This window comes from Venustampulla echinocandica, assembly GCF_003357145.1.
Source record: "Venustampulla echinocandica strain BP 5553 chromosome Unknown scaffold_8, whole genome shotgun sequence".
Classification (NCBI taxonomy): domain Eukaryota; kingdom Fungi; phylum Ascomycota; class Leotiomycetes; order Helotiales; family Pleuroascaceae; genus Venustampulla; species Venustampulla echinocandica.
This window is the reverse complement of record NW_022474213.1, coordinates 1,277,096-1,302,444: the sequence shown is the minus strand read 5'-3', so window position 1 is coordinate 1,302,444 and position 25,349 is coordinate 1,277,096. Positions and strand designations below refer to the sequence as shown.

Sequence of the window (25,349 nt, the reverse complement as noted above, 5' to 3'; positions counted from 1 at the left end):
AGGGAATTACAAAATAGCAGTCGGTATCTAATCGGATCAGAGCTAGGTCGTGGTTCGAAAGCTACTATTTGATAAATAAAATGGGATGTTATTTGTTAGAACTTTAGTAATGGATATAATAACTATAATACATCTTATCCTACTACTTAGTCCGTCCCAGCGAAAGAGGACGTGTAGCCCAAGCCGGCAATGACCACCTGTAGTCCACTATTAAGATTAACATATAGTTTTTAAACGCCAGATGCCCATCCCATCTCCAAGAAATTAACCTAAGTGTTAATATAGCAACGACGCCTCCCACGCTTACACCATGCTTTGCATATCCTTCCATTCCAGGTGCCTCGCTAGGAATTGTCGTATAGTGGGTAGTACAGTACCATTACATCCACCCGTGGGTGAAGAAGCACAACCATGCCACGCTCCGTTAAATAACTTTCGTCTCTAGTATACCCGAGATCTCCGTCGGAGCTCCCCCTCATATTCATCTTCAATATCAGCATCATCAGCATCCCGCATTTGCAAGATCTCAACGACCCTCCTACTCCTGCCGCCGCTATGCCGCTTCCACTGCCTCATCCATTCGAACTCATCGGAGCTTGCCTTGTCACAATAGGAGTCGCCCCTTCCAGTTGGGACCGTCACCCTCTTTAGACCCACCGCAATTCTTTCATGACTCTGCTCCATATCTCTCGTATAGAGATCCAAGAGGCTTGGACCTTCATATGGAATAACACCGAGTGTCATCTCAACTTCGTAGTTTCTCCTTCCACTATGATGGCAGGTGACCTGTAGGAGGTCGTGTGACGAGCGATCAGCGAATCGTCTTAGCCTAGCAGGAAGGTTTTGGGACTTGGATCCTGAGGGGCATGGACGGGATGCTGATGTTGAGCGGGAGCTAGAGGCGGAGGAGGGCAGGGAAGGAAGGGGGCGTTTGCTATAAAGGGCGACATTCTCTGGCGCGGTGGAGTGGTGTGATGTTGTGGATGATGTTGGTGAAGCCGAACGGAGAGCCTCCCATCCCTCGGAGCTGGACTGGGCGGACGAGGCACTTGCAGAGGATCCTCGGCGTGTGGATGGGAATGAGATCAAGTCCCACTCCATTAAACAGTTCTGTATTTGAGATATCCTGGCTGAATATTAGCCAGAGGCAAGTCAAGGTAGGGACGGGTCGATCCGTACGTAACGGGAAGACGACGCTCATACAGCATGTCCACGATCTCGTCTTCGGACTTCTGGTCATCGAGATATAATTTGGTAATCCAGTGCCTGTGGATAAAAAGTATGTCCTCGATAGACAGCTCCACATTCCGGACATCCATAGCTAATAGGGCTGGGAGTCGATAGTTGGGAAGTTTGTGCGCGTTGAAGGAATAACACGAAGGATATCAAATGATAGTAACTTGAGAGATAATATTCGAGTCAAAGAAAGGCAGATAAGGTCATATATGCCTCTCCTCACAGATCCGTAGCTTATGTGGATCTACGGGAACTAGGATACAGAGTCCTGGGAGACATGCGTACCACATGTTTTGAGAACAAGGTAAACCTTTGGGGGAGGAAGGGCTGCGCAACACGCCATTACAGCATGGATCCTGCAGGGGAAAGGTCTTGGAACAGATGCCTGGAACATGCAGCAGCCTACTTCTATTATGAGAAAAAGGAATAATAGGGCCCATGATCTAATATCGATGGCCCCCCTTGGCCGGCCGGTTAAAATCCACGACCGCGGTACCGGGTTTGAAACTGAGACTTGAAGAGGTGGACAACGAGTTTGGCCACCTGACCCACAGAGACTTTTGTCTTCTATCCCCGATAATATCCCATAAGACAAGAAATACTGTTCTAAATCTTACTATCTCAACACAGGTCAGGATAGACCCCTTGGACGGAAATGGATGCGTGCGATGTGGGCAGAAACACTCAGTTCTCCAAGATCTGGCGGAGAGCCCATACGTACATGTACCAGCCAATGTTGGCTTCAGTGCTTATACCGCATCCCAAAGGCTACCTCTTGCATCTGGCATCTTGCAAGGAGCAAGAAATACTGGCGATCCTCGAGTTTCCCTGACGGTTGAAATTTGGGGGAAGAGAAACTATTGCAGGGCTAGCCGACCCTGCGTACACCCAATTGGCCAGCGTACGGCAATCCTCGCAAGGCCTGCCACTTTTCGGGAGCAATATGATTATGACCATAGGTCATGGCGCTACGGAGTATGGGGGTTGAGGAACTTGAGGGACCTGAGTGAAGGATCGCGCCCCTTGCGAAACATGGCCACATAGGGCTAGGATCTGAACGATCGATACGGACGATTACTGGTATGCAGCCAGGGGGGCTAGAGAAACATCGCCATCGTCCATTTGCTCAACGATCGAATTAAACCGCACAAGCAAAACAACCCCCCCGGGCACGACCCGGATTCTGGGAGAGACCGCGGAGGACACCAACAAAAATATTTCCGTACCTGGCTTCTCCAACCAGCCGCCCAGTCCGGCGGCCAGTGTAGCTTTCGCCAGGAGAAGAAAAAGCAAAACAGCCATGGCCTTCTGACGATTTCGAGGCTAGAATCTCGCAAGATCCTTACAGAAGTACTTCACTTGGTGCCCTTCATCAATGGTAAAGATCTTTTCTCGTGCATATCGTACAGAGTACGATGTACTACCCTACCTTATGCTACACGTAGCACGTCGAGTAGCACGGCTACCGGACAAAAACTTTCTTATGTGATCATACAATGCTTAGAATACCCGAGCCTCGAGTAGTGGGTGGTCAGCATACCTTAGGTTTCCGCCATGCAAACACACTGCGGTATTGTGATTTGTTACCCACGCAGACATACCTGCTTTTGGGACCCAGGCCAGCTGATGGATAGGATGGAGCGTGGTGTCCCAAGTACGAAGCATTGCATGCAGCATCCACCTGCAACCGCGACGCCAACACAGGGCTCTGCTTGCCCGGAGGTAGTCAGCAATGCTCCAACTGTTGAGTTCGTGGAGAAGGGGGCGCGAGCCTTGAGGGCGTTGTCCAGCTGCATTATTGGCATCCCCCAAGGAACCTTACCTATGACATCCACATCCACATCCACATCCACGTCCACGTCCAAGACCGCGTCTACCGCCACCGAATACGAGCTGTGTGCTGAATGTGGCCCGTGGCGCCGCTGCAGATCTTCGGGGTTGGGTTGAACTCGCATTGATTCCCAATCAAGCGGATAAATCCAAAAATAACAACAATAACCCACGCGTGATGCTCGTTCTCATGGACCTGAAAAGGGGCAGCAGGAGACCAAAGCTGCGGTCCTCTTGGCAACAAGGTTACCACGTGGAGGACACATGGAGGGGCCGGATAAAAGCCAGCCCTGTTCGTACAGTTCGGAGCTGCAGCCCAGGGTACAGTCAGGTACGAGTACAGTACCAAGGCAGTTCGGAGGCAAGGTATCATGTACTGTACGTAAGGTACCTTATGGAGGTCGTACGTACAGTAGAGTACAGTAGTTCCCGGGTACTGGGAGTCTGGGAGTCTGGGATAGCAGTTCGTAACTGATACTCCGGCGAGGTCGGTCCTCCCTCATTGGTGGTTAAACCAGGCCGTATAACTCTAGCCAACAGGGAGAGATTGATGAGCACGAAGACTAGCGGAGTGCTTCGTACTCAGAGTCCCATTATTGACCACGGCCTAGCTACAGTAGCCCAAAGGTAGTAACCTCACTGGTGAAGCTGTGAGATTCGCGCAAATACCCGTACCGTACTACCGCAAGATCGTACGGAAACCTACACCCGTGGGCTCGGAGCGACTTTCTCTTCCTCAGCTAGGAGTCTAGAACTGCTAAACCAACTCTGAAGTTTCGGTACTTATACTGAATGTCGAGACCTACAAGTATAGGACGTCGTCGGTAAGGAGACACGAGGCCAAACGGTAATCGAGAATGGAGATAGGAGCATATCGGATGTTGACTCATCGGGTATTCGGAGCTATGGAAAGTGATGTGTTCAGTTGTTTGGAATTATTGGTGTTGTAATAATGTGTTTACATCGTATTTGGAATATGGATGTGATCGTGCGGTGGCTTCCGCTGGACACCTGCACGCTGGGCTCTCGCTGGTGATATCTTATGATGTCTTATCCCCGACAACTCTGCCGTTCCCAGCCAGTAGTACGCGGGGCAGAGGCCTCGCTACCGGGGGATGGATTCTCTGGGACAGGTCGCCGTCTGACTTGAGGGTGTTTCATCCAATTCAGGTGCGTGTGAGGCTGTGGGCCGATGTGACCCTATTCAAGCAACATAATAATGACCCTGCCAAAGCCCCTGGCTGCTCCAAAGTCGGTACCGGCTGCTCCTTTGAACCTTTCCATCTCCCCTTCTCAATATCTGCAGGTTGCGCTACAAGGTCCTGATGAATACACACGTGCAACCCGCCGATGCAGCGGTGTCGTCGGGTTCAGCCGGTAGTACTGCACTGTACCTGCATGAGGAGCCTCAGGGAGCTTGCATGAAATCAATCCCCACAAAGTTGGATGAACTGCTTCATGCGATCTATGTTTGGAAATGGTAATAAGAAGGGAGCCTTGCGCTTACCGAGAATTTGTACCAACCCGAATTCTAATCTACAAATATATCCTTTCGAAGGATCCCGTGGGCTGTGGAGATAATAAGAATATCGATTTTGTGTTGATTCTAGGATCCCCTTCCCAGCCTCCTATTTCTGGCTTTTCATACCTGGTATGGTAAGCTGTTGGCGCGACAACAGAAGGAGTGGAACAAACGAGCCAAAATCCAACCCTCGCCCAGCCACCTTGTATAAATATTCCTACTGTCATGAGTAGGTGTCACATTTGCCAACTCCTTGAAGGTCTTATCCCCAGCTCATGTTTTTTCTTCCGTGTGCGAGTCGGGGCAGCCCAGTCTCTAGCTAGGAATCGATTGAACCGTGAACATTGGCCAAATGGTCGCCCAGCCACGACTGTAACCTGCCGAGGTTTTGCCTGGAGATTTGCTACTTCGGTGTTGTGATGTAACGTCTCTCCCCTCCGATTAGAGGGCGAAGCTTGTTTTTGTGTCGTTAGAGAGATTTTGTTCCGTAAGAAAATGAATGCATTTTGCAAATTATTTGTCTACAACGTCTCAAGTCGGTTTCTGGTAGCCATTATTTATAGGTGCCTGTAGCCTTTTATATGAGTTCGGGAAACGGGTGTTGAGCTCACTTCTTGAATTAAAATTGCTGCTCTATTCAGGTACCGGTTTTAGACTCCCATATAATGCTTCATACCTCATGATACACATAACCAGGCCGACCGACCGACAAGCTCGCCACTTGTAGCACCATAAAGCGCAAGCATGCAGTGTCCCATTCATAGCCTGAGATTAGAGATCAGAGGCCAAGAACCTTTGCATTTCTAGCCACTGTCATTTTATTAAACTCGGTTTTTACTTTATTAACAGAACTACTTTTTTTGGTTACTAGAAAGAGGGGGATGTGATTTTATCGTACATGAACCTGCTACCTCAATGTTAGGGGGTATAGAGATAATAAAATTTTTAGAAGATGTAAATTTACCCAAAACACACAATTTAGTACATAAAAATCACATCCAAAGAAAATACCACCTTCTACCTTTTCTTCCTGAGTAAAACTGTTAAGGTTATAGTACTTAAAACAAGGGGGGCTTAGAGGTAATTAAGTTGATTTATTCTCTAATATAATAAGTAGATAACCTATATATACAGGCAAGTAAGGGAATAAGTCAAGTAAACCACTAAGTAAATAGAATACGCCAAAGTCCATGTTATCTAAGATTTGTATGACCGAGGTAATCATCTGTGTTCTATACTAATTACTAGCAAACAGGTGCTTACTACCTAGACTAGCTGATCTGCTCGTATCACGCATTCAGGAGATTCCCCTAGATTGTGACATTTCAGGGGCTTGGTTGGAGGCCTAAGCTTTAACAAAACATCCTTAATAGGGTTAATTTATATAATTTATATAGAAATCTGTCTATACGACAGAGCAGTAGCTCAGTCAATGAATTTACTCCTTAGTTGTCAAACTCCTACCAAATTCGAAATCATTTCCTACTTGCAAGAGTTCGCTGCCGTTCTTCATTTTGCTCAGCGACTAAAAGTTGAAGCGTTCAATCCCCGAAGATCTTCCAGCTCTCAAAATCTACCTTTGTACGTTACTCGGCCGAGCTAGATTCAAGCCGAGTCCGGATGTCCTAATAAACAGTCCCCTTCTCTTCGCGACACCACCTCTATTCATCGAACACATGCCAGAGTCTCGAAGTAGTAAGTACAAAATGGCTACCGAGATTATGGTAGCCCGATAGAATCCCAACCTCCCCGTAGCGCCGGACGCCTCGATAAACGAACTCCATTCGAAGAGCGGCATAGCAAAGAGGGACTAGGCACTTTTCTTAAAACATAGTCGAGTAACAATATGGCAAATGACAACTTACAGCGCAGAACGTCCTAGGTAAGAAGAGCATCGTAAACACAGCAATCGCCTTCATGATTATCGTAGAGGAGTCAACTAGGACATAAGCTTTGTTCCAATCTTCATATTCTTTCGAAGTAATCAACTTTGAAACTTGGGAATAATGCTCATTTATAACACACCCTAAGGATGCAATTTCAAGACATAATTTAAGAGCTTGAAAGCGCCTAACGTGAATAAGAACAGATAGGAAGAGTTGGGATAGGAATATTTCCTAGTATCAAATACTGATATGCTCCTCTAAGCTACGGTTAGGAACGGGCATTGTAGCATAGCTACATAAACTAGCAATATACCAGGGTTTTTTGATCTTCTTGCTTACAGAATTCGAGCACTAGCATCAAACGCAGGGTCGGAATTTCTGCCAGCCGACTGGACAACGGTCTCCTCAGTCACAACCTCGGATGTGGCCTCCGTATTTTCTTGACCCTGCGAAATTGTCAATACACTGGAACGTTTGTGATGGTGACAAGTAGACTGAGAAGTAGCGGACCTACGTGGCAATGGATGCACGAGGCTTGGCGACAAGAAGATGATCTTGCCACCCCCAATATTGGAAAATCGCCGCCTGCTTCGTTCGATAGAAGGCTCCGGGAGCTATAACCGGATGATTCTTGGGAGTATCGAGTTGGGGTTTGAAAAAAAACCTGGCCAAGGTTATGTTGCCTGCCTTGGTTACAGATCACATTCCGAATAGTCAAATTCCTGACCAAAAATCGCTTTGCAGCTGCGAGATGCAGCTTCATAGTTCGAGACGAGTCCTTAAATATTCAATTGAATCCATACAGGCCAGAAAAATTACCATTGATCTTCTAGCTTTATAACTCTGTCAGACTTGTGATTAACAACGGGCATTGGGATTGACTTCATATGCCGGGACCAATCAGTGACATTATGCTCATCATTAACCAAGTGCATCCGACCGCCAATCGCCTCGAAGTGATAATTCTCATACTTGTAAAATTGAATCTCGAAGCCAATCTGAAGCATGCCATAAGTGTTCTTCGTGTCGTTGTCATTACCAGCGCAAACCGTATGGTCCGCGTACGTGCCCCAGGATTCCCCGGGGGCTTTTGTCTCGCCCAAGAGAAAGTCGTACTCGTACGAGCTTCCTCCAGGCCTCGCAAATCTAGACACGGTGAAACCGGGACGCAGATTGGCCGCCATATCTTCTTGCATCACGGAGAATCCCTCGTTGGAGGTGATGATCCATTGTAGAATCCCGCACATTATTCATCTGTACAAGGGCTCTGACGACTAGCGCGTCCTTTGCAGAGGGAGATTGGGGCTGCGACGTGGGGATCGGCAAGGTAGGTGGCGGGAGGTGGTTGATAACTTGATTGTTCCAGACCCAGGGCGTTAGATGCCTCACGGGGAGTGGAAGATTGTTATAGTACTGTACCATTGTGGCTAAGACTTAGTCGGATCAAGAGCACACGCCTTGTTAAATAACGGTCAGCTATTTGAACCCACAACGTCGGTCGCAGCTGAATTCGAGGAGTGAAGCATAAAATAAAAATTCCATTGGTGGCTTACTTGAGTGACAAGATTCTGTATTCGAGAGAGGGATTCATCAGGGGAATTATATAAGTATAGAGTCTTAATATATGGGACGCACCCAATGAGGTGAGCGGCAGCGAGGGAGCTTTCTCGACCTCCAAGCTGAGCGGAACCAAACTATATCTTTGTGCATTTAGCTTCCCAACTCCAACTTTGGCGTATCAATTGCCTGTCAGCACGCAGGGAACATATAGGAACTTTTGGTCACACTAGCTCCTGTAGAGGATGGCGCAGACGTCCTTCCACTTCGGCCTTGTGAGACCGCAGTTGCCCGGCCCTTTTTTGAAGTTTCCAAGCTTCAAGCTCCGCTCGGAGTCTTTCCGTCCTGGAGACTTCAGAGATTCGGAGAAGGACAACATGACAATGACATACCTACGTTGGTGGCACTTCCGGGGGTTGGAAACCTTGATGCGGAGACGCGTTGGAACTTCGGGGTCGAGAGTTGAGAGAATGGACGGTTGCCTCCTGACCGCTTGACCGCCTAAACCGCAATCACCTTTCCCCCACAGTCCCCCAACTCCAAATTTATCAACACCATGCAAGGCGAAACCACCGAAGTTGTGGAAACCATTTGATGCTGCTCATCCATTTGATATTGTTGATTTTCGCAGCACAACCCTTATAACCGATCGCTGAACACGATGTCGACAACCTTCCAGATCGTTACAGAAGGTAGGCTTAACTCTCGAGTTCTTCCTTCCTCTGCCCATTGCAATTCCTGAGGGGCTCATCTGGTGTATAGGACGTGTTTACGTCTTCAGCAGACGGGAGTTGAAGTTTGAGGTCACTATAGAGAAAGCGCATAAACTTCTCCGGGGGACATCGAAGGGTGAGTCCGAAAATCGGGATCTTTTCACAACACTCCGGTTCATATCCACTCACCACCTGCTTGGCCTCCACTTTCGATGCTCTACACAAAGGGATAGCTGAAAAGTGGCTCTTACGAGACGACGTTGTGAAACCTTTCGGTGATAGACGCCAGAATCTGAGATTTGTCTGTACATTTAACTTGGATCAGGACCTTCTCTCCTACTCGGACGAGACTGGCCATATCCAACTTCCCTTGGCTCGTCTACGCGAGCTTGACTCTGATCCTTTGCAACGATCCGAATTCACTCCCTTTGAAATAGTGTCTCCTCCCAAACTGGACCTCGCTGAGTTTCCCCCGCCGTACCAGAAACCTTCAACGCCTATACGCGAACGCTGTCTTGCCTTGTCTTCACGTGTTCTTTTAGACTTCGCAGACCAATGGCGCCACATACTCCGATCCTCCTATGCAGAATCTACCTTTCGGAGACTCGCAAAGGCGATTGTCAGTATAGCAACAAACGATTTTCGGGTCGATGAGGTTTTCACGAAGCAGCACATCGACTTTAGAAGTTTCTACATCACCGTTCTCGATGTACCGTCTTGGGAACCCTACGAGCGCCACCTGTTCAGTATTGGAGGCACCACGGTCGTTCTCCATCAAGACCTTCAGACTGCACTGAAGATTGCGAAGGATGAGGCAAGGGAGAGCAGGAAGGTCATGAATCCGAGTGATGGCACCGAGCAGCGTACGTACTTACTTTTGTCGGTACGACATATGCTGGTCTGCCACGTCGATTCCACTGGAACTTTCTCATACACAGCCCCAACAACTCTCATGGACGGCCTCACTCTACCTTCCCCTTCCGCTATAAATCTTCTCCTTCAAGCCCTCTCACCATCTCGGCCTCCGGCCCACACACCTGTTCATAGCCTCCCTTTGGAAATTCAAGACCGAATCTTGGAACGCGTTTCAGAAGGCCTGGTCGAAGCTGCAAGGCTCGGATGCGTTTTGGGTCTAGGTTCCCCGTTTACATGGATGAGGGCTGTTGATTGGCCGAGGCGAGGTGGCCCCGTTGAACTTTTTATCTCTCCTTCGCATCGCAATGAATACTCGCCTGTTGAGTCGAAGATTTGCTTTGGGGATGTGTTTAGCGGGGTGTCGTATCGGTGACAGTGTCACTGGAGCATACCATGGATCCAGATGGAGATGGCCCAACCTCTGTTCGAAGATCACGCATGTCAGGAGCGGTAATGAAACAACTCGTCGAGCTGCTACTGGAGAAGGGGGGCTGAGGTCAACGACTCGGAGTTGCAGATAGCAGCGCACAGCGGCTACAGAGCGATTCTCGAGCTCCTGTTAGTGAAGGAAGTCGGAGTTAATGGCAACATACTTCGAGTCCTCCTGGTCTAATTTTCCTCACCAACCAAAGGTAATCTAAGTCAGGCCCAAATAGGTCACCTTTAGCACTAATATATGCCCATGGCCATTATAGCTTACGTCCTTAGATATGTCTGCTAACCTATAGCTCAGGCTAAAGAAGAAGTAACGGCTCAAGTCTAAAGGTGGAATTGGGAAGTGCTCACATCAAGCTTCCGAAGTGGAACTGCCTGTTACAATATTAGGAGGTATAGATGCAATTAAAAGGTTAATACATAGGTACAAATCTACTTAGGATACATAATTTGGCACACAAAAACTACAACCAAAAGAATACATTACAAATACCTTTCTTCTGTTAAAACGAGGTAATATTTAGTTACAAACAAAAAAAATAGTTCCTAGTTTTGTCTATGTGCTGTTTCTTTTTACCTTGCGTCAGCTGCTCTTTCTCCCAACTAAGGTCAAGGTGCTTTGCGAGCTGAATGGCTGTCTTAAAGATCCACTGGCCAAAACTGGATCATCTGGAGATACCTTCCCCCGCCATCTTGTCAAAAGTCTCATTGTGAATTCCACCTATTAGATGTTACCATTCATGGGAGAAATTATAGGCCACAGCAAATGAAACCTGCCCTGCCCGTTATCATTTTATAAATATAATAAATATTATAACTGCAGAAGTTGAAATGTTGCCGAGTTGTACGCATGCATAGCCTAAATATGACATTGAAAACTTTCCAAATAAATGATAGATATTTTAGTCTTTTAGAGATTCCGGCAATCGTAAAATGACCAGGTATGGAAACGCCCGCCTAGATTAACGTCTAACACCAGGAGACCCGCGTCGAGCACATTGCTATTTTATGCTCGGCATGATTAAGAAGTCAAAGCGTATTGTACAATCTATGCAGATATCTTGATCATAGCTCCTCTTCCACATCCATTGCATCACCATTAGCGTGCCCATTTGCATCGAGCTTTTCCTTAGGAGCTGACGCCTCTTTGTCAATCATCTGTCTCGATACTGACACGATGTTATCCTCAATGAGTTGTTGTCCGACATCCTCCAAGTGTTTCTTCGGGTCTACCTTGCCGACGTATCGTGTCTTCAATTGATCTTTGGTCAATTCCGTCTCCTCTTTTACCCTCCTCTCATACCCCTCGGAGAGATCTACAAGCTTCCTTAACCGTTCCTTGTTCTTATCCCCCTCTACTCTGAAGTCATCCATTTGTAGTCCTTCGGTCCAGACGTGTTTGTGCAGATTCATCAACATGTTCTCTTCAAGGGCAGTCTTTCTGTAGTTGATCCCAATGCTGTAGTAGTGCCGATTGAGGCCATGGATAAGTGCCTGAATCGAGGGCTTGTTAAGATGGCCCAAGTTCGATGTGCTTTGGCGGGGTTCTTGGCCGAGCATGAGAGATTGTGGGTTAATCAGCCGGAAAGCGTCAATGACGACCTTACCCTTGACAGACTGGATAGGGTCAACCACGACTGCCACAGCTCGGGGAGTTAGCTGTTCGAAGGATTGTTGTGTATTGATATCAACCGAAGAAAGCCAACAGCCAAACCCAGGATGTGAATGGTACCAGCCAACAACAGTCTCGGGCCTATTAAGAAGCAATTGTCAGCATCTAAAATAACAGATCTGTCCGAGTTTGTGCTGCTTACCGCCCGGTTTGCCGTAGCATGTCCATCATCTTTGTTTGGAAAACGGGATCCACTGCTTCGACACTAACACCAGTACCACTCTGAGGCATGGCGAACACGTCTACAACCCGGACTGTAAAGTCATCCACGAACTCTCCCAGCATTAGGCCCATGACTTCCATCGGTACTCCAGCTCTTCCATGCCGCAACATCTTCAGCAGCGCAAGGGATGAAATATAGACCGTTTCGGAGTTGTCGATGAGGTTTGTGTTATCCTGGAAGCAGCGCGATTAGCTGGTTACATCCACAAACACGGCCCATCCCACTTCCACCGCGGGCAATATTGACTCAGAATGAAAATGGGAAGCTCACAGATCCCGGGGCGGAGCTGTTCAGTCCACCCATACCGCCAGCTGAGGCCAGCATTCGATTTAATCTATCCATCCTGAGTTGTGCGGTATATGTTTATGGTGTAGCGGAGGTACGATCGAGGTAGTTTGGGGAGATGAAGGGATGTTGCTGCTGCAGAAGTCTGCTACGTTGTTGCCACAAAATGCCTGGGATTCTTGAGGGTCTTGCTTGATCTTCAGTTGTTGTTTGATGGGGCGACGGAGCTCCAGGCAAGCTCGAACGCGACAGCACGAAGAGCCCGATAAGGTTAGCGTGGGAGCCAAATCACATGACTTCGGCATTCTCAGCCTCGCCAAGGAGGTCGCAGCCTCGTCAAACCGCCGCGTTCTACTTGCTCCTTTGCGGGCGCAGGAAAAGGGATTTCATATTCATAGCCCGGGTTCGCATTGGTTTAACTCCAATAATTCAGATATTTTCCTCCTTATCGTCTAGCGATAGCTGAAGCCGTAGAATGGCGCATTTCTATGGGTGATGTGGTTCAGAGTTACATTAACCCTGGTGCATTGGGGACCGGGAGTGGCGCTGTCGCTAGTGAGAGGTCCCAAGAACTCACAGCTTCTCCATCGTCCCTCTCAACTTACAAGTTACAACCTACAACTTCTCCTTCCCGACCCTCAAGTGCTCTCCGTCCCCATTCCAAAAACCCCTCGCACACCTTACATTATATTGAACCCTTCAATACCCCCTCCTCCTTTCCACGCAGACTTAACTCCCCCCTACCCCCGAAATACCGCTTGACCTGGTTACAACTTTGAGCTTCGCGCGATGGCCTCTTTCGCGCCGATCGACCCGCCCTCGACTGGCCCTAGTTCGAAGAAAAGGGTTGCATACTTCTACGATTCCGATGTTGGCAATTATGCCTACGTCGCTGGCCATCCTATGAAGCCTCATCGGATTCGCCTGGCACACAGTTTGATCATGAACTATGGTGTCTACCAGAAGATGGAAATATATGTAAGCCAGAAGCGCCCCTGCAGCAAACCCCCCCCATCCGTTCCTCTTGGGCGCAATGCGATATGTAGAGATATATACGACTGGAATACTCTGTTGACTGCTTCCACAGCGTGCCAAACCAGCCACCCGGCATGAGATGACCCAGTTTCACACCGACGAGTATATCGACTTCCTTCAAAAGGTGACCCCCGACAATATGGACTCTTTTGCAAAAGAGCAAGGCAAATACAATGTTGGCGACGACTGCCCAGTATTCGACGGATTGTTCGAGTTTTGTGGCATCAGTGCTGGCGGTAGTATGGAGGGCGCCGCTCGTCTCAACCGCGGCAAGTGCGACATCGCCGTTAACTGGGCCGGTGGCCTTCATCACGCGAAAAAAAGCGAAGCCTCTGGCTTTTGCTATGTCAATGGTACAATGAGCGAGTTCTTGATTAATAAATAAGCGCTAATATTTCTTCAGACATCGTCCTGGGCATTATCGAACTTCTACGTTTCAAGAAGCGTGTTCTCTACATTGATATTGACGTTCATCACGGCGACGGCGTCGAGGAAGCCTTTTACACTACTGACCGTGTCATGACTGTCTCATTCCATAAGTATGGAGAGTATTTCCCCGGTACTGGTGAGCTTCGCGACATCGGCGTAGGCCAAGGCAAGAATTATGCCGTTAACTTCCCGCTTCGTGATGGCATTGACGATGTTACCTACAAATCTATCTTCGAGCCGGTTATTCAAAGTGTCATGGACTACTACCAACCCGAAGCCATTGTTCTACAATGTGGCGGAGATAGCTTATCTGGTGATCGGCTTGGATGCTTTAACCTTAGTATGAGGGGCCACGCTAATTGTGTCGCGTTTGTTAAGAGCTTCAATAAGCCCACACTTGTTCTTGGTGGAGGCGGATATACTATGCGCAACGTTGCTCGCACTTGGGCTTTTGAAACTGGCGTCCTTGTCGGCCAGCAGATGGACCGTACGCTGCCATTCAACGAGTACTATGAGGTGAGTGCAGTTTTGAAACAATTGGCCACTTCTCACTGACAGTCTTTTAGTATTATGGACCTGATTATGAATTGGATGTTCGCCCTTCCAACATGGAGAACGCGAACTCAAAGGACTACCTCGAAAAGATCAAGATTCAAGTTATCGAGAACCTCAAGAAGACCGCCCATGCACCTTCGGTTCAAATGACCGAAGTGCCTCGCACTACGTTGGCGGGTGGAACAGATGAAGATGAAGCAGAGCTTGATGATCTTGACGAGGACGAAAATAAAGACACTCGCCACACAAAACGAAGATGGGACCAGCGTATTACTCGGGATGATGAGCTTGATGAGAGCGAGGACGAGGAAGAGGCGCGTGCCAACGGCGTTCTACCCCAGAACGGCACGATCAAGAAACGTAACATTATGGATTATTGCAATCCAAATGCTGCCGCTTCTGACGTTGAAATGGATAGCGGCATAGCTACTCCAGAAGTCCAGAAAGACGTTAGTGTTGTCACCACAACGGCAACTGAAGGAAACGGCGAGGCCAATGGAGACATAGCGGAAAAGAAACCCCTCGATGCCGGACCCATAGAGCCTGAGGAGGTCGAGCCCCCAAAAGCACCATCCCCAGCCCCTTCCGCTAAACCAGCTGTTGACAATGAGGGTGATGTGGAGATGACAGAAGATGAGCCCAAACCCGAAGCTATAAACCCGCCTGTGGAAGCAGCAGCGCAATCTCCGGCTGTTACACCTCCTGTTTCTCCTACACCCGCCACAGCTGCCGTCGAGGCCGTTGTTGAGCCATCCGATGCAGCAGAGGTCAAGCAAGAAGGGAAGGACGAGTTGATGGAGGAGGAGGTCAACGCGGAAGCTGCAACAGAAGCGGCCAAACAAGTAGAAACCTGAATCTGCAGGCTTTGTTCGTCAACGCGCGTGTTGCTCCAGATACACCGATGCCCAATATTATTAGGATTTGGTTTGTCCAATCTCAGCCTCCGCGGTTCTCGAAGACTTTGTCCGATGGAGGGAGCTCTCTCGACCAGGAATGTTAGTTCCTGGCATCTGCTTTGAAATTGTATCATTCGCGCATGTTAGGAGGGAACAGAGCGAGGCGTCTCAGGAGTATCAGGAATATGGGTTGCGCACAGCTCCATATCGGCTTTTAGGGGGGGGGGGGGGATGTTTTATCTTAGAATGGCTTTGCTCCATCCCGATCCTCTAAAGTCTATGTACTATAGAGAAAGACTTCGCAGATTGATTCGCTCTTCCCAAGTCAAAGCGTGATCCGTAGCATTGCGCCCCCAGGATGACATATTCCATACTATACCATACCTATGCAACGATATGAAATAATGATGCGGCTCCGAGATAAAAATGAATTGTATTCCAACACCAGAAAGGCGTGTTCCGTACTTGGGTGCATGTATGATACCGAAGTACCTAGGTAAGGTACCTATAGGTACCATCCGCTGGGACTATCAACCATAGCCCCTTGAGGGAACACAAATCTTCCGGTTAGTATTTAAGTACCGTCTCGAAATTTGTTGATAACTAGCATAGCAATAGTATAGCATATCTAGGTAGCATACTTTATATCTTTATAACCGCATCTTGCATCTCGCACGGTCACACCTTTTATTGTTCTGTTTCCTGTTTCCTGTTTCCTTCACATTGTAAAAGAATTCGCGATCGAGTTTCGTAAATTTCGCGACACCAGTTAGTGCGCTCGCTTAGCCGATTAGGGTTTCTACTCCAAATTCCCAATCGACCAATTTTCCGCGACAAGACGACGACAATAACAACATCAACTCTTTCTCACCCCACCCCAGAACCTATCTTTGATTTCTTCGACACGGTCAAAGATCTACAGAAAAGATGGCAAAGCTCTCGTAGGTGGCCCCGATCCCGTTTCTCAAAAACGTCCCATCCCGAGCTCGACCTTCTCCGGCCACTGTGCTGCGATCGATTTCGGAAGTCCTCGACTCCGGCAGATACGTGGATTGGAGAATCGAGCTTGGATTAGGATGTGCTGGAATTGATGGATAGGAATGCTGATATTATTGTGCGAATAGACGTGGTGCCCCTGGTGGCAAGCTTAAGATGACCCTCGGTCTGCCTGTGTACGTTTTCGCGATCTTCCTCCAATCTCGACCGGAACATCACCTTGCTTCACTGCCGGCCCCGCAAATTCGAACTAATTAGTGTTTTCTGTAAATAGCGGCGCAGTCATGAACTGCTGCGATAACAGCGGCGCCCGCAATCTTTACATCATTTCCGTCAAGGGTATTGGTGCGCGACTCAACCGTCTTCCAGCTGGTGGTGTTGGAGACATGGTTATGGCAACTGTCAAGAAGGGAAAGCCCGAGCTGAGAAAGAAGGTCATGCCCGCCGTTATCGTCAGACAATCAAAGCCATGGAGACGAACAGACGGTGTTTTCTTGTACTTCGAGGACAACGCTGGTGTGGTGAGTGCGATATCTCGATTCGTTTTGGAGGTTTCATATGGAATGGATGTATGGGTGGCTTGGGAAATCTGTGCATTTGATCTGGCTTGAGTAGCTAGGGGTACAATTCGGGATTGTTGGTGCGCAGGGCAGGAAATTGGGCGGAATAAAGGCTACGCGGATCGCCTCGGTCGGAGTTTGAATTGCACACTTGCTAATCGATTTGGCTACAGATTGTCAACCCCAAGGGCGAGATGAAGGGATCAGCAATTACAGGACCCGTCGGAAAGGAGGCAGCTGAGCTATGGCCAGTAAGTTCTCCCACCACACCTAGTGCCTTAGCTGTTCTAATGATATGTAGCGTATTGCAAGCAACTCTGGTGTCGTCATGTAAAAGGTTGTTTATTTGGGGTTCTGGAACGGAAATGATATGGGATGGTCTGCATTATTGCTCTTGTTGCTGCATACGAATACGAAATAGCGTACTTGATCTCTAGAGAGAATTGAAGCATTCCACCACCATCGCATTACGTACTCTCTTGGCCGTCTTTTCATTCCTAGGATACATACATCAGTTGTATTTGGGTTATTGGCGTGCTTGAAGTTACGACCAGCATCGTGTCCTCGATATACACAATCGATTATCTGCCGACCACGGTTTAATGCGGACGGGTTCGACGGATGCCACAGTCTCCACTGACTACCCTCACCTTGACTAGAATAGATTCTGCTTCAAGAGTCCTAGCACTAGTGCCACCTTGCCACTCAAAACGCAAACTAGATCCAAGAAGATGCCACCACAAAACTAACTGAAAATAACTCACAAAATGTCCACATCCACCTCGAAATCCCTGGATAAAACCAATCCGTTCGTACGTAAACGATATCAGGGCATACTGTGTGCTATGTGATATGTGGTCCCTATTCGCCAATACTCAATCCACCTGTTGAATGTCGCGGATTGATATTTACAGCCCCGTACTATTAGATATCATGGGCAGGTGAGAATTATTGTGGGCCATGTATAGAATGCTTCAAGTTGATGAGAAGCTTTCTTATACCCTAGTTTACTCCATTCTGTCCTCCACAGCCCCAGACAATTAAGAATTTTGATGCGAGTGTTGCGATTGGGTTGGGATTTTCCAATGATGTCAATGGTTGGAAGTGAAGGGAGAGTCCCTTTGCGCGGTTCGGGTACTTGGAAATTTTGCTTTTATAAGACGCACGGTAAATTCAAACTCTTGAAGTTGGTTTCACTGCTGCTACTATAGGGCCAGACTGCCTCTTTTTATCTCTTCGATGGTTGCCAATATGCAAATGCCCATTTACAACCTGACGACAGTAAATGGGTTTGTATGGAGCGCCGAGGCTTCATGTTTACTTGCATTTCTATCACTTAACCAGGTTCTAGAAATATCTATGGACATGCTTAGAATTCTAAAACTAAGACCAACTAACGTTTATGCGTCCCGATGCTATTGACTTCACTTAATACTGTCAGCCTCAGAGGGCTTTCACAAGATTTGAGCCACTTCTCTACCGGCGCGAAGAACACATCGCCAGCTACATCCTGTCTATCACTGAATAGGCATCGGATCACTCGACAATGTAGAGCTTGAAGCACCTAGTCGCCTGGCCACTTAGCTACCAACTTGATATCGTTTCCTACCTATTTACTAGAGGATGGACGGGAGGAACAATTTCTCCGAACTGCCGTCTGATTTGCATGTCATTAATGTTTACTAGTAGATGGCTCACTACCACGGTTGCAATAATATGTATGTAAAATTGAAGATTCAATCATCCCAAGTGTGGAAGTTGGAGGGGCTGATCAAGACCAAAAGCCTGTAGAGTAATCGTAGTCGGGGTCAGGGTCGTGAGGCATCGCGAGGCTGAAAGATTGGTGATCAGTTTCGACCAAGACTGGGCAGGACGCACTACTAAAGTTAATTCTAGCCTTTACCTTCCATCCGACACAACAACAAAGCAGAGCCATACCGCAAGACAGAACACTCGCATTGCATCGAAACCTCCTTTGGTAGAATAGAAACAAAGGATTTAAATCTTTGCGACGCCAAACCCAAAATGGCAGCCGTCGAAATGGACATTGACGCGCCCGCGTCCCCACAGCACGACGCCCCAAAGAACGCCTCCATGGCAACACACACTGGCGCAACTGCCGTGCGTTCTATCGAGGGTTGGATCATCATTGTCACCAATGTTCATGAGGAGGCCAGCGAAGAGGATCTGAATGATTTGTTTGCTGAGTTTGGGGAGATTAAAAACCTGCATCTGAACCTAGATCGGAGGACTGGATATGTGAAGGTATTGGGCCTTCGAAATTCTCTCCCACTTCCATTTATCCCCTGCTTGCTATGAACTCATTGGAGACAGACAAATGGATGGGTATTCATGCTAGAGCATGTTGCTTAGCTCTGGCAGCTGCGGATGGCGAATATGGCTAATTCGAGTGTCAACCCCATAGGGCTACGCACTCATCGAATATCCAACGCTCGATGAAGCACGCACTGCCATCGATGGAGCCCACAACACCAAGCTACTAGATCAAACCATCGAGGTTGACTTTGCCTTTGTACGACCGCCGCCCGGCAAGGGGAGGGGAGGAAGACCGCCTGCGAAGGGGAGAGCTAGGAGTAGGAGTCGGAGCCCGAGTGCGAGCGCGAGCGCTAAAGACGAGATGGCTGATTGAGTTTACCACCGGATGGGATAAAATCGTTTTCGGGTTGCCGATACACTGTGCTAGTGGACTGCAAATGATCATGACAAGATGATAGTCGATGGTCATTATATTAGCCGATGTGTCGGTAGAGACATATCGGCAATTCAGATCTTGCTGCATAGGTACGTGCCACTCAGAAAGCCGCGCCCATTTTATACTAATGTATCTTCTCTAGAGCCGCAATTACAAGTGATGCTCAACTCGCTATGCCCCTTAGCTGGCGGCAGTACCGCTACGGGAAACAATAAGCAACCTTTCTCATTCCGTTCGCCTGGGCCTTCTTGACCTCGCGTTGATCACTCTCATCTTGTTTCAGGAAACTTCTCAGTTCTCCATTTGTTTTACAATACCCCGCTGTGTGATTGACCTTCCCCGCCACCGAGGAAGTGATAAACAGGCCGGCCATTCTCTAAGTAATTACATTCTTTCCGTCAACCGCGATGTTATCGGCCATTCTTCTATCGGTGGTGAACCACAGGTGCGCAGCCTCATTCTCCATAGGCAGTACATTGTTCCTTCTCCGACCTCTGCCGTATAATCAGGGCACGTTTTTCAGGACATTGTATGGCTCATGCCGAAGCACCCCCCTGCTAGTTTTGGGGCACAGGAAGATGCCTATTGAAATCGAATCCGTGCTTGCTATACCATGGATCGTTCTGGTTAGAAAGGGCGATATCACTCTCTGCCGTTAGCTTCCTGAAGTTTTGAAACCTCCGGCTTTTCAGTCTTGGTACCTCTAGCACCCAATGGTGCCCACGATGTCCATCATCTGGCGCGCCACTAATTTACCAAAAAAGTTAAAACACCCCAAACGGTATTCCAGAATTTCTGCCAATCTCCATATGTCTGGATAACCAGTTAATAGTAATTGGGTTATCACTAAAAGGAGAGATGTTGTAACCGAGGATATCTCCGAATGGAGGCGTGGCGATACATGGCTATCAGGGTGACGTGATGTTTACACCGTTCGCGCCCACCCCCAGGAGGAAAAATCTATCCAATCAGTCAGCTACTTGTACCCGCTGCTATGTACTTCTATGCCTTGAAAAGTTTGGGCGAGTTGTTTACCTCCTCAAAGGCTCCCAAGGCTTCGATTTGGTCCAGAGCAAACACATAGCGCCTTGTTGAATTGGCCGGCATACAACTTATCCACTCATAGCAACCTAGTGACACAATGTATGTTATGCGCGGAGTTGTTGGGGGAAGGGTTTGGGAGCATGCCTTGCCTTGTTGTCCTCTGTTCTATTTTCAAGAGCCAGGTGTGGCTATTCAGCGAGGCTCACAGGAAAGTTCAGCACTTGACACCCTCAACATGCCATTAATCAATAGCGCAGAATACCAGTGGCCCAAGGATATGCGCGTCTGGTCATTATCAAAGCTTCTACCAAGGTATTGCAAGCCGCATTCTATTAAGCTTCTCGGCAGCTGGCGAGGCTTGAAGGTTCCATTGTGAATTGTGCTAGTCTAGGAAGGCTCCCTTGCGCTAGGCGCTGGATGGTGACATTGTTGTACCACATGTCAAAGGCCATGGCACGAATTAACCATCCAGCATCCGGGGGTGGGTTGGATCATTTTCACCGCTTCTGCGAAAACACGTTTGGCCTGTGGACTTGTTTTGCTTGACTTCAGCGATTTGATCCGATCCAAGTCGGTGCCAACAAGCGAATTTGGACACCAAGCTCTCCATCCCCAGGGTCGTCACTATTGATACCTACCAGGTGCTACTGTTTATCAACTTGTCAAGCGGTTGGCGCTCAATAGCGCTCCGAAGAAACGACTAGGCCGTTCTAGAGGGCTGCTGGTCTGTTGCGAATCAATGCTTAATGCTTCCTTGTGATCGGGCACTTACCATCGCGTCGTCGAGTCGTCGACCTATTGCCCTATGCCCCCCTATGTCTCATATCAAATAGGTTCCTAAGGTGCTTCGTACCTAGGACCTTGTCGCCCCTCGGAGCCTCCTCTTTCCCCCTACCCGCCAAGCTCTTTACCCATGGTCCCACAAGGCAATGGGACGCCAACAGGCCAACGTCCCGCCAGATGCTGCAGAACCCATGCGCTTTGCTGGCAGCAAACGGATATTATTCGCATCTCTGCTAAACTCCGCAATATCAACCCCCATATTAGGCATAGGCAGTATAAATTGCCGGCGCTGTGCATTGCATGGCCCCACCCCCGCATTTAGTTGCACAAACCACACTCGAGCACTCGTACGCAGCCCTTCGTAAGTGTACGGAGTAAGTAGCCCGTGCTGCTAGCCTGCTACGTACGGAATGCTACGTACTAACTGTGCCATGGCATATCAAATAGCAAATAACAAGGAACAAGGTAAACACAGGCCTGGTGGTCAGGGAGTGCTCGCGCGGTAGTTGTAGTTGTCGGTTGCCGTTGTAATATCGAGGCTCATATCGTTGCGATCGTAGATAAAGGACTTGGGAAACCTCAAACTTTGTCCTGGCGATACGCGTAGTATGCCCAAGACTTGAAGTCTGTGGATCACGCCCTCCAAACCGTTTACACGCCTTTGTCTTTTTACTCAACTACCGCGACGATGTCGGACCAGAAAGCAGACACGGTTTTGACCCATTGGAAATGCCTCATGGCTTGCACATTGGTGTCTATGTGTCCATTCCAATATGGCCTTGATTTTGGCATCATTGGCGGCTTGCAGGCCATGCCGGGTTTCTTACAGGTACGAGTTTATGCCTCACCCACTACGCAATTGCTCATTATCCATAGGTCTTCGGAGTGAAAGACGCGAAATCGAGCATGGGATACAATATCCCTCACGACCGCCAGCAGTTGATCTCATCTCTGATGATTCTTGGTGCTTTCATTAGCTCTTCATTCGGAGGTAAGAGGTGAACACTTGGACGTTGTCGGTCTTAATATAACGAACCCGCACAGGTCCCCTCGCCGGATTTATTGGACGAAAAGCATCGATATGGGTTGCATGTGCCCTATGTGTCGTCTCAAATGTGATCATGATGACAACGACGCAAATTGGAGCACTATATGCTGGAAGATTGATTATTGGCCTCGCCAATGGACTCCTTATGACATTTGCACAGCTGTATATCCAGGTATATACGCCCTTCCATAGGTGGCGATTGAGTTGAAGCTCACAGTTTTATAGGAATGTTCACCCGCGAGATATCGTGGACTTATGATTGGAGCTTTTCAAACATGGACATCGCTAGGTACATTCAAGCTGCCTAGTTTCCTGTCAATTTTCCGCTGGTTGACGTCGCTATAGGAAGTCTCATCGGGACAATTATTGATAATTTCACTGTGAAAATCGGCGGGAAACAGTCGTACATTGTTTCCCTAGGCATGGTATATATCGTACCTGGGATCATCGCCCTTGGGTTGCTATTCATCCCCGAATCTCCTCGATGGCTATTGCAGCATAACCAGGAAGAAAAGGCCCGCAAAGCATTGAAGTGGTTGAGACCCCATGCGGAACTTGTCGATGGCGAGCTCGCTGATATCAAGGCGGTGATCGACGCCGAGATAAACCTTTCTCAAAGCACCGAGATCGTAGAAATTTGGCGAAACCCGGTCGACCGTCGGCGTACGCTGTTATCGATTGGTGCTGTATGCTTGCAAGCCGCATCGGGAGCAATGTACATTATCTGTAAGCACCCCTCGGCATTTCCCACCAACACTCCTAATCTACTGTAGCTTACGGGACCTATTTCTTTGAAATGGCTCACATTGGCTCGCCCTTCGAAAACACCTGTATATTGACAGGCGTTGGCGTTGTTGCCATCGTCATAAACAGCATCATTATCACGAAATACGGTCGTCGCCGCGTCTTCTTGTTCTGGGGTTTGGTAATTTGTGGCTTCTGTCAGTTGATCATGGCAGCTGTGTACACTACCAATCCGAGAGGCAAATCAACTGGAAAGGTAAAGCTATGCCCTGGCACCAATGTATGTATATTAGCCAGCTAACCAAGACGACATAGATTGTCGTAGCCTTTTCCGTCCTCTATATCGTTGGGTATAATGGCATGATTGCTACTTATGCCTGGCTCTGTGGCGGCGAATTCCCTTCTCAACGACTCCGATCCTACACTTTTGGATTCGCTTCCTCGATCGGGTTTCTGGGCGCGTGGTTGGCTACTTTCACGGCGCCATATTTCATCAACCCCGATTCTTTGGACTGGGGTATGTTGCATCATATGCCGGGCGGAATTAAACGCGGCACAATAATTGGAAAGCGACAAGTTTGTTTTGGCTAACACATGATTTTCTAGGACCGAAATACGGATTTATCTGGACACCAAGTTGTCTCATCGGTGCTGCCTGGGTTTGGTTTTACCTTCCCGAAGTCAAGAATCGAACATTTGAGGAGATTGACGAGATGGTGAGTCCTTGTTCCTTCGCTCTCTGTACCTTGTCTGGGACGCCCCCACTTGCTACTATGGTCTCCGCTCTGTTCAATTTTGGATCGAGACCTCAGACTTTCTTCATATTGCGGGATCGCTCACTAAGCCATATTTTCAATAAATAGTTCGAAGCTCGCCTTCCTGCACGCAAATTCCGCGGATACAAGTGTGTGGGCCCCGCCGCCATGGCAGCCATGGGCGAGAAAGCCGCCGAGAAGAACGAAAGGCCCATTGTCACCGAATCGGAGGTTATCGAAAAACAGTAACTCCCTTGTTGAAAGGTGACGAAGAATGGAGGGGGAAGGGAAGAGCGAAGGCTGTGGAGGAAATTCTCACAAATGAGCTTCAATCAGGACTACATAATTTCCAACTTTCTTTCAGTGCGATTCGAAGAACTGGACTATGGCTTAGGTTGCTGCTATATATATATATATATATTGTATGGGGGGCTTTTTGGTACGAAACAGGTCCCCCATGCTTCCCAATTAAACCAGGGCTCCTTGGGTCATATTTTCAGATCTAGGCTAGATAACACAAAATCTAATTTCAGAGCACTCTCATCATTCAAAATCTATAACTTAGGCGGGCTTAGTTGGCTTTACTTTTCCCCCTGCTACGCCAGCCTTTCCGGTCAAACGCCTGCGAACTATGCGACGACAATCAAGAGTGACTTCACCGTCCTCTAGCACTAACATAGAATGGTCGGAACAACCAGCCAGCAAAGCGAAGAAGTGGCTAGGAATCTATCAAAATAAGGACTTAAAGAGTCAACAACGGGCCCAAAAATGCTCCCTACTCGATGCCGGATCCCTCAGCAATTCCGGGATCCAAGTACTTCTGGCGACTTCCGACATAGGAAGCATAGGCAACGAGATAACATAACGCCTACCCCCTCTGACTTTGACGTGAGAATGAAGGGGATCTCTTGGGATGAGATTCTACAAACGATAAAATATAAAATATATTTTACCCTAGCGTTAAGCCTAAATTATTTGTAGCTAAACCCATTATGCATTATTTAAGGTCTAGACAGTGATTAGGTGATCGAGAGCCAGAAGCTGATGGATGATCTCGGTGAGCTTTCATGGCCTCTCGGCATCACTCTGTCCGCACGATCATCATGGAATAGATCACAGGCTTGAAGGTGCTAGGTGAAATTACATTTACCATTTTAGGATGATCCGCTGTGCCTCCGCGGATAAGCTCTATAAGAGTATATGCTCTTTCCACATTTTTTGAGTTTCGGCTCTGATCATAACCTTTCTCGCAGGACTTTGGAAACAGACGCTATGTAAAGACCTGATGTGGAGGCAAACCCATGCGTTTGTTGGCCACGAGATAATTTCCATACCCTCGGTTTATAGGGCCCTTCCTTGGTCCTAGGCATTTCTCGATGGTTATGTAATGCATGGGGATCACTAAACGACTCAAGGACGCCATTGCGAGATTCACAGTGCCCAAACTCTTTGTGGCCCTCTCCTTTCAGCTTGTATTGCTTAAGTCAAGGTACCTATCGCCAATAGATAATCTAGAA

At 48.1% G+C, this 25,349-nt stretch overlaps 8 protein-coding genes across 8 annotated transcripts; 5 read left to right on the top strand and 3 right to left on the bottom strand.

The window, feature by feature from the left end:
* Positions 1 to 441: 441 nt before the first annotated feature.
* BP5553_08784 (uncharacterized protein) lies at positions 442 to 1,319 on the bottom strand (the record flags this gene model as incomplete). Its single annotated transcript, XM_032017407.1, has 2 exons — positions 442 to 1,126; positions 1,180 to 1,319. The coding sequence occupies 2 exons, from the start codon at positions 1,317 to 1,319 to the stop codon at positions 442 to 444; spliced, it is 825 nt and encodes a 274-aa protein (XP_031866838.1).
* Positions 1,320 to 7,289: 5,970 nt separating this feature from the next.
* Positions 7,290 to 7,721, bottom strand: BP5553_08783 (Uncharacterized protein; the record flags this gene model as incomplete). Its single annotated transcript, XM_032017406.1, has 1 exon — positions 7,290 to 7,721. One exon carries the CDS (start codon positions 7,719 to 7,721, stop codon positions 7,290 to 7,292), a length of 432 nt encoding a protein of 143 aa, XP_031866837.1.
* Positions 7,722 to 8,692: 971 nt separating this feature from the next.
* On the top strand, positions 8,693 to 10,032 carry BP5553_08782 (Uncharacterized protein; the record flags this gene model as incomplete). Its single annotated transcript, XM_032017405.1, has 3 exons — positions 8,693 to 8,723; positions 8,794 to 8,880; positions 8,978 to 10,032. 3 exons carry the CDS (start codon positions 8,693 to 8,695, stop codon positions 10,030 to 10,032), a joined length of 1,173 nt encoding a protein of 390 aa, XP_031866836.1.
* Positions 10,033 to 11,159: 1,127 nt separating this feature from the next.
* On the bottom strand, positions 11,160 to 12,313 carry BP5553_08781 (JAB1; the record flags this gene model as incomplete). Its single annotated transcript, XM_032017404.1, has 3 exons — positions 11,160 to 11,847; positions 11,909 to 12,162; positions 12,260 to 12,313. The coding sequence occupies 3 exons, from the start codon at positions 12,311 to 12,313 to the stop codon at positions 11,160 to 11,162; spliced, it is 996 nt and encodes a 331-aa protein (XP_031866835.1).
* A 750-nt stretch (positions 12,314 to 13,063) lies between these two features.
* Positions 13,064 to 15,147, top strand: BP5553_08780 (Arginase; the record flags this gene model as incomplete). The annotated part of the gene is made up of 4 exons (XM_032017403.1): positions 13,064 to 13,252; positions 13,362 to 13,662; positions 13,713 to 14,254; positions 14,305 to 15,147. 4 exons carry the CDS (start codon positions 13,064 to 13,066, stop codon positions 15,145 to 15,147), a joined length of 1,875 nt encoding a protein of 624 aa, XP_031866834.1.
* Positions 15,148 to 16,116: 969 nt separating this feature from the next.
* BP5553_08779 (Ribosomal protein L14) lies at positions 16,117 to 17,079 on the top strand (the record flags this gene model as incomplete). The annotated part of the gene is made up of 5 exons (XM_032017402.1): positions 16,117 to 16,130; positions 16,314 to 16,361; positions 16,460 to 16,706; positions 16,919 to 16,996; positions 17,047 to 17,079. The coding sequence occupies 5 exons, from the start codon at positions 16,117 to 16,119 to the stop codon at positions 17,077 to 17,079; spliced, it is 420 nt and encodes a 139-aa protein (XP_031866833.1).
* A 1,691-nt stretch (positions 17,080 to 18,770) lies between these two features.
* On the top strand, positions 18,771 to 19,395 carry BP5553_08778 (uncharacterized protein; the record flags this gene model as incomplete). The annotated part of the gene is made up of 2 exons (XM_032017401.1): positions 18,771 to 19,010; positions 19,171 to 19,395. 2 exons carry the CDS (start codon positions 18,771 to 18,773, stop codon positions 19,393 to 19,395), a joined length of 465 nt encoding a protein of 154 aa, XP_031866832.1.
* A 2,578-nt stretch (positions 19,396 to 21,973) lies between these two features.
* BP5553_08777 (uncharacterized protein) lies at positions 21,974 to 24,081 on the top strand (the record flags this gene model as incomplete). The annotated part of the gene is made up of 9 exons (XM_032017400.1): positions 21,974 to 22,114; positions 22,162 to 22,276; positions 22,330 to 22,505; positions 22,559 to 22,622; positions 22,679 to 23,059; positions 23,107 to 23,333; positions 23,393 to 23,594; positions 23,684 to 23,793; positions 23,941 to 24,081. The coding sequence occupies 9 exons, from the start codon at positions 21,974 to 21,976 to the stop codon at positions 24,079 to 24,081; spliced, it is 1,557 nt and encodes a 518-aa protein (XP_031866831.1).
* Between the last annotated feature and the right edge of the window lie 1,268 nt (positions 24,082 to 25,349).